Here is a 13,665-nt window from a genome sequence, read left to right as displayed (position 1 = left end):
ATTATTACCATAGATCGATTCAGATCAGCACAATGTTTATACTGTATGTTCATAATAGATTTTTCTGATTGTGAAAAGAAATAGTCAATAATTGCTGGGAATTTAAAGTGATATTCAACGATTTGAACCTGATAAATTGGATTGTTGAATGACAATTGAAATTCAGTGAATTTTACTGTACAACATTCCTTTTCCTCCCATTTTATTGGGTGATGAGTGGAGATGATTTATGATTTCATATTTGGATTCATCTTTTCATAGTTCAATATTTTTTTGGAAAACTAGAACTTTTAAAAATTAAAAATGTTTATGTTTAAACTTCTCAGGTGTTCAAAAACTTCTTAAAACCTTTGCCTGTCCCTTTGTGAGGCAGGAGTATTATTATCTTAGTACGTACTATATAATCATATGATAATGGAAAGCTATATTAAAAACAGCTATAACTTCCTTGTTTTCGGGTATTTTTGAAAATGGGACTTACGCTTTAAAGAATTTGGGGTCGCTGAATCCAAATCCGAAATCAGAAATCTTCTATCTATATTTTTAAGGAAGTTAGACTTTGAGAAAAAGTGATGAGTCATACTTTGAACAATCGTCGGCGTAGTTGTTAGATCTGTCGGCTTATTCGTAAGATCCCCATGTGAAAGTACAGGAGAGCTGCAAAATATGAAATATGATCTTCCGTAATATGATATTCCAGGAGCGAGGTCTCTGCCGTGTGAAACTGGCCTTACAGTAGTGTCCCATTCCATACATTAAATGCATGAATAATGTCTATAATTACCTGTCATTTTTTAAAAAGTTAACACTTAACACAAAAGCAAAGTGAAATGCTTACAAATAACTGGTTAATAGATTAAACAAAAAACACAGCGCGGCTACAGTAGGCCTAACTTACAGTTTGTTTTTTGTTCAACAGTGAGCTAAAATATTTCTGAAAATAATTTTCAGCTGATAATTTATTTTAAATATTTTTTTTTTATTTAAAACAAAATAAATCAGCTGTTTTGGAACAGCTGTTCTTAAAATCAATGTTCTATTTGCAATCAGCTGCAACCTATGAGTTATTAGTTCTCTCCTCATAAAACAGCAAATTTTGTGGTGTAATGTTCTACATAAGAATACATTTTATCTAACTTTCATTTAATTTAGTTTACACAGCTTACATAATTTTTTTCAGAATTTAATTCTCTACAATTTTTATCGCAAAAAATTATTCGTTTACTGGTCATTAAAGAAAGTTTTTGGGCATCAAACGTAGAAGTCTCTGTTTTTCTACTTAGATTTTTTGCATATTTCAACTTTTTTCTCAAAAACTACTCACACTACAGCTTCCAGACTAGTTTTATTCAATTTTTCAGATATTTTTCCATTTGAATCCAGCATAGGTTTTTCAAAAACTAGTCCCCAAACAATTCAGCATCGGTGTATTTCACCAGAGGAACTGAATTCCAGGCGAAATCTTTCACCCTGTATAGCTCGCTAATGAAGCGTTTATGGATATATGTTTATAGGAACTTTTTTTCTTATTTTTACCTTTACTATCACGTATTAAATTATTTTACCATAATTATGAATCACCCTGTATTATATTTTACAATAATATTAACCATCTAATCTAACCATCAAGTGCTATAGTGCTAAAGGCCCTTATTCCCGTTTAACGCTAATCCAGGTTTAAACTTCAAGGGCAGTTTGCACAGTCAAAGCTTAAACTCGATTCAATCAGCTGGTGGCTTAGACTCAAAATGAAACACATTATAACAAACTAGACTTGATACGGATTTAATCCAGTTTAAAATTAAATTTAGTTTAAACTGTCACTGTGCAAACGGCCCTAAATGCAACACATTAGGTTATAGATGACTGTCAAAAGAAAAACCTCGTTCCTCATAGGGCTGTTGCAATTTCAAGCTTGTCCCATAAATGAAAAAATCTATAATATTAGTTTTAATTAAATATTCATAATTCATAGAGTCCAACAATTCAATTTATATTCTATCATTAGTGTTGAATAATGTATTTCAAGTTTTAGTTAATTCATTATAATAAGTAGTCTAGAATTAAGACGTGAGGAATATTTTTTGTTTAGTTGAGAAGTTGTTATTGTGGTAACTATTCATATTAAATGAAAAGACTAAGAAATTGTCAAAAAACACAGATTTATTGATACTTAGAAAGACCGGTTTCGGTTATTACACCATTGTCGATCTCTGATAAACTCAATAAATCTAAGTATCAATAAATCTGTGGTTTTTTGACAATTTCTAAGTCTTTTCCATTTAACGTGAGGAATACGTTAACCAGAAATGGAAATATTTTGGCCTTCTCTAATTTTGAACTTCAATGAATATTCCTCGTATAATTTTGTATTGTGTATTTTTCACTCATTGCGAAGCACGGGTTACAACTACAGTTCATCAATGATATTATATGTTCTAATCCTCCCATCAAATGAGACCTAGGCTTGTGTGTGTGTTGTAGTAATAATGTGAGTTTCTTATTGATATGGGAGGATTTTACATGTTTTATTTTATTTCAGCTCATCTTTTATTTAAAAATTTCTTATTCCATAACTGTAGAAAATATTAGCACTTCTCTAATGTGTTTTTGTTTGTTTTCAGACCTTAAAACCGTCAAATCAATTGCTTCCTACACTAAGCAAAGTTCTCAAACTCACGCCTGTTCAAGAAGTCGTATTTGGCCTTGCCTTACTGCACTCGTCAAATCCGGAAACTCTTATCTTTGCCACACAGTTTGTTCGTCAAAAATTACCAGATCTTATTCGGGTTTATATAAATTCTGGTAAGTAAATGCGTTTATCAGGATAGATGAAGATTGACTACAGTAGAGAATCATGTAGTAGTGAACTATTTGACTACATTAGATTAGGCCTACTATGTAACTCTTTTCATTTCATCATGGATGGCAAAATTGATTTGTGAGTTTAGAGTTGATAGGATTCTAATGGCACTATTCTAAATACAGATTACAGAAGATTCAAATCTTATTTGGGTTACACTTCTCCTTTTGACGCTTTAGTACTTGTATTTGGACACTTTTTCCACTCTTGGTTAGGTTACACTTAGACAAAACCTATCTTGCTGCTCAAGGATTGATGGATATACTGGACACAATTTTTTCATGAATGAATATCGCTAATGCTAAACACTACTTTTCATGCTTGAGGATAAAATACAAAATGTATCAATTATGAATTGAATTGAACCCTTATAAACTCAGTTTTTATTAGTAAGCTTTTTTGAAGGTGAACTTTTTTATTTATTTATTTATTTACAATATCTCTTTGGAAACAACAGGTTGAACCCACAACTGCCTCCTTAACTTAGATCATAATAATGTCAAAATACTATAAATTATAATATATCATGAACTTGATTCTAAGTGAACTTTAACTTTTCTAAGTAGTTATCAACTTGTTTCAATGTAAACTTAATGTATTGAATTGTAATTTTTTGTGGTTTACAGAAACTGGAAGTACAACTTTACCGGACGGTGGACTCCACGACACAACACCTGAAGTACTCCATTTGATCCTGAGCAGTGTGCTGTTCGCATCCAGTGAGCATTTTGGTAATCAATTGTTACTTCAAATTATTTTAAAGTTATGTCATGAAAATCTCTCCATATTAATGTGGCTTTATTATCGGATAACTTTTCAACAATCACAGGTAAATGAATCATTGATAGTTCCCTAAATGTGCAGTCTTTGTTAAAAGTAGTTGATGAGAGCTGATCTACTTGAGAGAATAATATTTTTTGTCTTATCATTTTTCTCTGTTTATCCAACGATAATGTTTATGTTCGTTGTTGCTGTTATTTACTTATTCCATCATTTATAATTAAAACATTTCCGGAAAGGATTTATAGTTTTAAACCCAAAACTGTTCCTATTCCAATTTATACAAGAGTCCATTAGGTTAAGTCTGTGTGTAAAATTTGATGATCCACAGAAACTTCTTAATATTTATTTATTCTATTAACTTTGACCTTCTTCAATTGATAGGCTAGTAATCAACTGAAACCAGAATTAGCTTTCATCATTCAACATCAGGAGCGTGTTTTAAGAATTTCTTAGTTTTTATTTTTAACAGAATTAGATGATTATTTTTAATATACAATTTTCAACCTGAATAAAGTCACTATTATTACTGATTATGTTTTTTCTGTGTTTTAAAACGTTGATATCAATTTTATGTTATTTTGTAACAACTCAACGTTTATGTATTATATCAAATTTTATAACAGAGACACCTGTCTTAAATAGAGGTTTTTTTGGCAGATGAAAGTAGTTATAGTATTTATTTTATTGTATTGATAGAATGTATTATCTGTGTAAATGAAGTCTCTTCATAGAGTTTCTGTGAGTCTTTACACGTCGTATACTTTTCAAATAAATAGATGATATCTTGTATGATTTTAAATCTTGAATTAAAGTTGAGAAGGTATGATTTTGTGCACCAGCCTGCTGTGCCTTTTAATATAATAAATAAATGGCATTCATTCAATTATTCCTTAAAAACTGTATACAAAGCAAATCATTGTAGGCATTTTTACCCCATGGGAAAGCCCTGTCTGGGGGTGAGATGCCTCTTCATGTAAGTATAATGATCCACAAAACTGAAAGTTTAATAATATTATTTGTTCATGACTCATGACTGAATATCTTCCTAATCTTATCTAACTTGGGGTATGATAGGGAACTATCTGACAAGATATAATTTAAATTATATTGTTTATAATATAGTAACATTGTTGTTTTAGGTGTTACAACGGAAGTGAAAGAAGTGTTTCTGAAGAACTTGCGAAGGGATTTTCCGCGAGAACTGGTGCCGGTGGTACTCGCGCCATTGCTCTACCCTTCCAGCACTGACCTGCCCATGGACAAATTGAGTCAAGACTCATCATCAATGGCTAATACAATGGTAAATTGAATCTATTCATTTATTCAACAAAGAAATTATTATTTATTTATTCCATCAGAATTATACAACTTCTAGAAAAGAACCACAGGCTCGAAACTATTCCAATTCTATTTTATACAACAGTCCAATTCTAAGCATAAAGCCTTCACTTTCAATATTTCAAACCTACTTTTTTCAGTATTTATTATCACTGATAAATCGATCATTTAGGATGTCTAACAATAATGAATTACAATTTTAATTGCATCATTGAATAATTGATAGGAATACAGCATTTACTTTTAATATTTTAAACCTACCTTTTTCAGTACCTATTACTTACTATTACTGATAAATCGATCACATATGATGTCTGGCAATAATACATCACAATCACAATTGCATCCGATTGCATCCTTGAATACCTAATTGAAAGATGCAATAATCCTACTGATGGTATCCTATTAACATCATACTGTTGAAATTCAAAATTGAAAGATGCATGACCCTACTGATGGTATGCTATTGAAGGATACCGCTGAAATTCAAAATTGATTTTTTTTTCTTGAATAGTGGCTGGAAGAGAAGTGTACGAGTACAGTTACAGAATTATGTACTGTATATAGAAAATTGATATATAAGAAAGTTTTATGTAGAAATTACTGTAAAATAATAGCTTCTCACCACAAATCTCTTCAACTATTTTCTCTCTATTCTATTCAAGGATCAGTCTCCTTCTTTCTTCTTCTTGTGTATTTGAATATTTTTCTTGTTCTGCTTATCATACTTCTTTTTCTTTTCCCCTAGAATCTTATTCTTCTTTCCCCTTCTTATCATTTTTCATTCTCATTCTCCTCCTTTTCCTTCTACTACTTCTCCTCACAGTCTGTTTTGCTGTTTCTAGTCCTCTTTCTCTCAAGTTCTCACTTTCTCAGATCACTCTACATCTAAAAAGAAATCTGTCTACAGCTATATTAGATCTCAGCATACACCTAGAAATGAACTTCTATTTTGTTCTCATTTCCTTCCACTAACTTTGGTTTCTTTTTTTCTTCTTTACGCTCCTTTCTTCTTTCCGCAACTCTCTTATCTTTCTCTTCCTCCTTCTATTTCTTTATTATTTATCAATTGCATTTTGTACAATTAATGAATTGTACGATAAACGAAAACAACAGGCTAATTCCTTTCAATTCTTTTTCTCCTCCTCCTCTCCTCCCCCTCCTCCTCTCTTTTTTCATCCTCATCCTCCTCCTCTTCCTCCTCCTCCTCCTCCTCTCTTCTTCATCCTCCTCCTCTTGTCCTCCCCCTCCTCCTCTCTTTTTTCATCCTCATCCTCCTCCTCTTCCTCCTCATCCTCCTCCTTCTCCTCCTTTCCTCTTCTCCTTTCTTCTCATTCTCCTCCTCGCTTCTTCTCATTCTCTTCTCTTGTCCTTCCCCTTTTTGCTCCTCCTCTTTCTCCCCCTATCCTTTTTTCCTCATCATTCATTCATTTATAAATACAATATTACAAATCATAATTAAGTCTGGGCGATATCATCTCTTCTTTCCTCCTCTTCATCATCCTCTCTATTATATCTTCACTCCTCTTCTTCTACTCTTCTCTTCCACTTTTTTTCCACGTCACCTCTTTCCCTTCTTGTATTATTTTAGTACAAAATTTGCGTTTTACATTTAACAATAGCCATGAGTGATTGTTACAGTTGTGATTTGAAAGATGGATCAATTTCAATTTTCAATTTATTAAAAACACACAAAACAAGACAAAACAAAATTACAAAGAATTACGAAACAAATAAAACACAATAAGATGTTACAAATATAAAAAAGACTAAACATGTGTACATGTGATTCCAGCACGAGCCGCAAGTATCACTTGCCGACCTGCTGCTAGAGACTGGCTACTCGTTGTGCGCAAGCGTGGAGACATGCCGCCAGCACCTGTTGTCCCTGGGTGGTGGTGCGGATGCCACCCAGCTGACCCCCGCCACAGTGGCGCGCTGCCTGGCGATGATGGTGCGAACTCACACGGGCCTCGACCAGGCCGGCTACTGGCACGGCGCCAAGGATGCGACCGGCGTCCAAGTGGGCGGCGACAAGGCGGCTGTTGACGGGCCCCCCGCCACCTGGGCGATCGACGTCTTTGTTACGACTGTCAAGGACTTGGTCAGTAATACAGTCCAAATTAATGTTTGAAACACAATAGATGTTATCTAGCACACTTTTATTTTATCACGTCTTTGTGCAGACTCTCAAGGACTTGGTCAGTTCTAATGCCAAAATTCACAGTTTTAATAGGGAGGGTCTCAGTCCCTCTCGGTTCCAGTACATCTAGGCATCATGACCATAATCTAAAAGGTTCTGTTCAATTATGTTTTAAAAGTAAAAGGGTAGACTAGGACAACTTTTACAGGATAACTTTAAAAGTGTTTGAACAAAATTGTAGTACTGTAAAGTAATCTATCAATACAAATCTCGAATCACATGGATTATTAATAGCATGCAACTAATAACTGAATGCAACTTGAACTATTTATCTTGACTTTCCACTGGTATCAATAGAACAGCTAACAGAATATAAATCGAGTATGAATAGTGCCCTTAGAAACTATTGGAATAAATTCACGACTATTACGGATACGTTAACTGATAATGATATGTGGTAATCCGCCCTAATCGAGATTCAAACCCATTGTTCCACAAGCTCTAGTACTTTTCTATGACAGGTACCGAGCCTACAATATTATGATAATTATTTAATCATTATATATAATTTAATCATTATATATAATTTAATCATTATACATAATTTAATCGTACAATAATGTGATCATTATTAATTAATTATCATGTATTTTGGAAGAAAATCAACTTCTTGATTAAGCTATCTATTGAACTTGAAATTACGCAAATTAAATTATCTTGTGGGTAACAATGAACAATCAAACCAAAACGGGTCTCAATTTGATTGACTTTTTGGCTCAACTCACACTTACGCGACTCAGGTCGAGAAGAGACTCGACTCTAGTCGAGAGCATGTGTTTCTCCAAATGGTGACACTCAGACCAGTCTATTCTAGTCTCGCCGCGACGTCACCATTTGAAAACACATGCTCTCGACTAGAGTCGAGTCTCTTCCTTGACTTGAGTCGCATAAGTGTGAGTTGAGCCTTCGAGTCAAGAGCCTCCTGAATTAAGAATAGAATAGAATAGAATGGCTGCCTTTATTTTTACCTAGGAGGGCGGAGTTAGGGCGCAGCCGGCCCTCTCTTACACTCAACCCTCAAAGCTTGAGCTATTCAAGAATGTGTAATTTATATGAATATAGCATAGTATAAAATGATAGCAATCATTGATTCGTGTATCATCTTTTATCTTAATATTTATCACTTTTTTATCTCAGACTCATACACCGAGCCTTTTATCTTTATCTTCTATCTTCTACCTTCTATCTCGAGCTTTCTTTTATCGTTATATTTTCCACTTTTTTATGGCAGGTACCGAACCTACAATGGACAGAAGTAATGATTGAACTGGATCACGCCGATTTTATAGTGAAGGACAGGCAGGGTCTGAATCTAATTGTAAGTGCCCTGAGGTTGGGCATTCAAACATCGCCCAATGTCTCCTTTCACTGGGACAAAATATTCACCGATCAAGTCTACAAACCGTGGAAGCATCCCGACTCGCAGGTTAGTGTAGCCACGTTAAGTTTCATTGTGGTTAAGCTTAATCGAGGTTATAGCACAGTATACATACAGTATGGAAACTAAGCTAGTACCCTGGCGCAAAAATCCGTCATCTTCTTAGGAAGCGCCGCATTGTAATAGTATTGATGGTAGGTTCGGATCACTTTAATGATCCGGATCTATTGATCTCGTTCACTGCCACGAGCCAATCAGAAGACCAGGATTGGAGCTTCCTAAGGTCACGTGACGTGTCTAGTATTTGCGCCATGTAAAAAGCATTGGTTAGATAGGCGTTTTATTGACAGTTTCCATTCTGTACCTATTCTGTGGTTATAGCTCATAGGCAAGTGCCCATGAAAGAAGCCGCCAATTTTGTTTTGAATTGTTATAATTTGTTTTTTTTTCTAAGAATAAAGAATATAAATCTCATTAGAATGTTCTACTTGGTAAATACTTGGTGATTAGAAAGATAATTTTCATGGTAATAATGTTGATTCGGAATATATTTTTTTTAATCGCTCATATTGAAGGTTTCAAGTGCATTATGAAGAAAAATTATTTGATTAGTTAATTTATTGTTGAATAAATGGAATTGATGATGTTTTGTTTTTTGCAGCTGTCGCTCATTCAGCAGTGCTTGAGAAACCCGGACATTTTCTGCTTCGCTGATAACATTCAGCAGACGTTTGTAATCGACGCCTTGAAAGCACCTCCCGAAAATGACAACAAAGAAATTGCCTCATGGTCAGTGGAGAGTAATTTTTTCTTTCATAATTTTTTTTCACTACCTACAAAGTGATATACTGAAAATTGATTTTCATATAAAATTATCCTGAGTACACGTTCTTCAATATAGAGTTCTTAGATCTTGCGAGTAGATTTATAATATAATCTTTGTAAATTCTGAAGTTTTAGTAGCCTATCAATTTTGGACTGGATATTGTGTTGAAATATGTTAAGAGAATTGAACCTTATTCACACCAATATTTTTTCATTTGTATCCAGTAACTTATTATTGCTATATTTTCAATTTATTATTTTTTTACCTCTACATCCCAGTGTGGGCTTCGGCTTCCTCCACAACATTCCTCCAAGCATCTCTGTCTTCAATCAATTTCCTACATCCTTTATAACCCATTGCAAGCGTTTCACAAAAGCATGTAAACTTTTAGTTACAATGAATTTCTACAAGTTTACAAGTGATTTTGCCTGTTTCACAAAGATTTTCTTGCAGCCAACAATTTTTGTAAAAGTCAATGGTTCGTAACTAAGAAATTTTTACCAAAGTGGAAAGCTATGTAAATGTTTTCCAAGTGATCATTAAAATTATTATTATTTAAATATTCAATTATTATTTCTAATATTCAAAAATGTCCCATATTCATCATTAATTAATTATTTTGTAAATTTATGTTTTAGGAAATTTATTTTTATAAATCTCCAAAATAGTCATTAATGTGTATACCTTATACTTTATGTGTATTATTTTATATATACACAGTGTAAATTATAGTATACATTATATATAGTACATATACTACCTATGTACACAGTATAATATACTGTGTAGGTTACAAATTCAGCAAACAATTAAGTATACTGTACAAAAAAATTATGCTTTCAAATATTTGAAGTACTTATAAAACAGTACAAGTAACCCTTTTAAAGGATGAAAAAAGTAAATTATCATGAAAATAGGTTATGTTTAGTATCTTAAGGGAGACTGATCACTTGTAGACTTGTAAACTTGTAAATTATAATTTTTTTTTGAAACGTAAATAATTGTAACTTGTAAGTTGTAACTACAAGTACTTGTCCGTAACCATGGTTGGTAACAATGCTTCTTAGACCAGTTATAGAATAGACACGGCCTATTGTATATTCATACTGAAAGTCGATGAAGCCAACATCTACTGCCATATCGCCAAATCGTGATGTCAGCATCGGATAGAAAACTTTTCTGGAGAGTTTGTTTACATTGTTTTCCATAGCAGATTGTGTCTATTCCAGCGGGAGCGCAGCGGGAGTTTACCATTTTAATGAATAATAATTTACACCCCTCTGAAATAGACACAATCTGAAAGTTTTCTATCCGATGATGACGTCACGATTTGACGATATGGCAGTAGATGTTGGCTTCAGAGGCTAGACTTTCCAGCGTGTCTATTCTATAACTGGTCTAAGCAATGCTTGTAGCGTTGTGAAACAGGCCCCTGATCTCATCCTCCCATCGTATTCTCTGCCTCTTCTTCTCGAGTGGAGTTTCTCTTTGAGCACTATTTTTGACATTCTTTTTCATTCATCCCGTAAACATGATCGAACCATCTTATTCTCTGTGCCTTTATAAAGCGTACTAATCTACTACCTCTTATTGATGTTTCAAGTTCAGCATTAGTTCTCCTTCTTTAATTTATGATTATTGTATATTATTTTGTTTTATTAATTTGATTTGCTTGTGAATGATAGGCGCTGCCTGAGCCTGGTGGAGACACTGCTGTGTCTCTCGGAACGCGGCCTCTATGTGCAGGTGCAGGACATAATGAAGTTTCCGATCCAACACTGCCCCGATGTGCTCGTTCTGGGACTCATCCACGTGTCTGGGCCCATGAATGTGCTACGCACAGAACTGCTCACCTCGCTCATACCGCTCTTTCTCGGCAGTCATCCCAATTCCAATACTATTCTGCACGCTGCCTGGAGCGCCAAGGTATTTGTATTAACTGCTTTCAAATTTTATCGTTTAACAAACTGTTTTACTAATTTTTTTCAAATCTTGTTTTTATAATATGTGTATTTACTGAGTTGCCTTTTTCCGTCATCTTTTATAATTTTAATTCCTTTTCTCCACAAATTTTATAAAGTTTAAAACATGACCTCCTTTCTAGCTAGTTTATAAATCGAAATTCGGTGGAGGAACAGTATTGGGCTGTACCTGTTGGTCCTCCCCCAATCATTTTAATGAATAATTGTGTATCTTGAAACAATAGATTAATAAATCGGGCAAGCTTTGCTTAAAACACAGTATATAATTTTCAGTTTATATTATTATAATGCTTCACCAGTTTGTAGAATTACTTTGATCAGTAAAGGAGTTTTCTCCTTTATTCAACAAAAGTACATTGAAGTTCTATGAAGTTCATTCAAGTATAATAGTACCTGAAATACAGCTTTATACAAAAATTAATCTCTTCAGTCTTGGTTCAAAGTTGAGCTCTGTTCAAACTACAGTTTTAAGTTTATAGTGGTTTTATAAATAACAACTGAGCATTGAAGCCAATTTTAGTTCTAGTAGGCAGCATTTGTCGTTTAGAGCCCCATTTTATAATCATATAATATATGGTTTTTATCTATTGATGTTTTCTGATTCCAAGTCTAAATTACTAGGCTACTTGTGGTTTTTTAATACGTAATAAATACAGATTTTTTTGAGTAGTTTGAATGATTAATATTATTTGATGTGTTTCAGAATGTGGCTGTGAAACCAGTGGTTATGCATGCGATGGCAGAATGGTATCTACTGGGTGACTACGATCAAGTCAGACTTTCTCGAATTTTGGAAATTGCACAAGACCTCAAGGTACTGTACGCTTTAAAATTTCATTTCGAATAAAACTGGACTTGTCTAATTAAAATTACTTTCTAAACATTTTTCAATTTATTTTATAATCTATTATTGCTATCAATTACTCCAATCACTTCCTTTCATTATCGATCTGGCTTGTCTGGCTTCGAGGAGAGAGTATTTGAAGCTGGATAAGTGGCTCGGCGATAAGATACGGGAACATGGAGAGCCATTCGTTGCCGCCTGTGTCAAATTCTTGCAGGTTCGTTTCAATTCGATCACTAGTAATAATAATAGTAGGATAATGGAATATTAAGGGCTATGAGCCTGTCTTTTCCATTACCATATAATTATATGTTTTTATCATCTTGAATATGTTGATAATAGTTTGATAACTCATTTATCTCACTGGAATTTCACAAACACATCGGGAGAGCAACAATACAAACAAAATAATACAAACATTTTTTAAGCATAGGCCTAATATACGATCACACTATGCGATCGTATCGCTTTATGTAAATTTTGTGTAATGTTAATTTTAGTTCCATGCTTTTATTGGTTCATTTGATAACTAATTCTCATTTTTAAAATAAATAGAATCCATATTTTATTTATACAATTAATTGAATTGTTGATAAATATTTGTAGAATTACAAGCCTGACAGCCAGACCCTGTGTAATAGATATAGCCTTCCGCTAGATTCCAGACTAGAATAAGTTGATATACTCTTAACAGAGTTTGAAGTTCTGAATACTTCAATTTTGTAAATGGAAGATTTATTGGAATATACAAAAATTAGTAAGCCTTGACCAATAATTAATGTTAAATTCAAGAAACTTACTTCCACTCCACTTCATTACAAACCGCAAACATCATAAGAAAGTGTTAGCAATGCTATCATTACTTCATGACAAAACATATTTGAACCACACTCGTTCACTATGTCGATTGAGCTTTCTATGATAGCTTAACAATTTTTCAAATCTTTTGAATTTTTTCAGAGACGCTGTCCGCAAATAGTGGGTGGAATTGTCAAAGATGAAAATCTTCCAAAAGCGGCACAATTGCCACAGGAGACTATAACAACAATGCTACTCTGCCTTCAGAGTTGTGCCGGGTGAGTTTTACAAATGTCAAATAGTTCATTAGCTCATTTTATTAGATCATTTGCACTTTTGTTACATGTCGCAATGCTCTCTACTTACTTGCAGTATCATCATTGCTTTTGGTAACGTGTTAAGCTATGAAATTCACAAATTAAAGAAAATAATTATAAAATAGCATTATAATACTTTTTCGAATTGATATATTTTTTAAATTTTTTAATATCCTTTTTTTTAATTGAAATAATTGATTAAAAACACAGAAAAAGGGTACTATAATGCTATTTTATAAATTAGAATAAATACCGTATAATATTATAAATTTAACTCAACGTGAACAAAAATTGATTAGGTAAATAATAAATTAAAGAAGTTGAGTGGTAACC

At 33.3% G+C, this 13,665-nt stretch overlaps 1 protein-coding gene across 1 annotated transcript in view; it reads left to right on the top strand.

The window, feature by feature from the left end:
- Positions 1–13,665, top strand: part of LOC111046943 (CCR4-NOT transcription complex subunit 1) — an 80,951-nt gene that overhangs the window by 7,087 nt on the left and 60,199 nt on the right. Inside the window, 10 exon segments of the mRNA XM_039431257.1 lie at positions 2,625–2,805; positions 3,490–3,594; positions 4,786–4,946; positions 6,780–7,088; positions 8,419–8,613; positions 9,227–9,354; positions 11,077–11,317; positions 12,077–12,209; positions 12,298–12,434; positions 13,178–13,293. Coding sequence (XP_039287191.1) covers positions 2,625–2,805; positions 3,490–3,594; positions 4,786–4,946; positions 6,780–7,088; positions 8,419–8,613; positions 9,227–9,354; positions 11,077–11,317; positions 12,077–12,209; positions 12,298–12,434; positions 13,178–13,293 — 1,706 coding nt within the window.

This window comes from Nilaparvata lugens, chromosome 6 (assembly GCF_014356525.2).
Source record: "Nilaparvata lugens isolate BPH chromosome 6, ASM1435652v1, whole genome shotgun sequence".
NCBI lineage: Eukaryota > Metazoa > Arthropoda > Insecta > Hemiptera > Delphacidae > Nilaparvata > Nilaparvata lugens.
The sequence above is the reverse complement of the archived record's forward strand: the minus strand, read 5'-3'. Positions and strand labels throughout refer to the sequence as shown.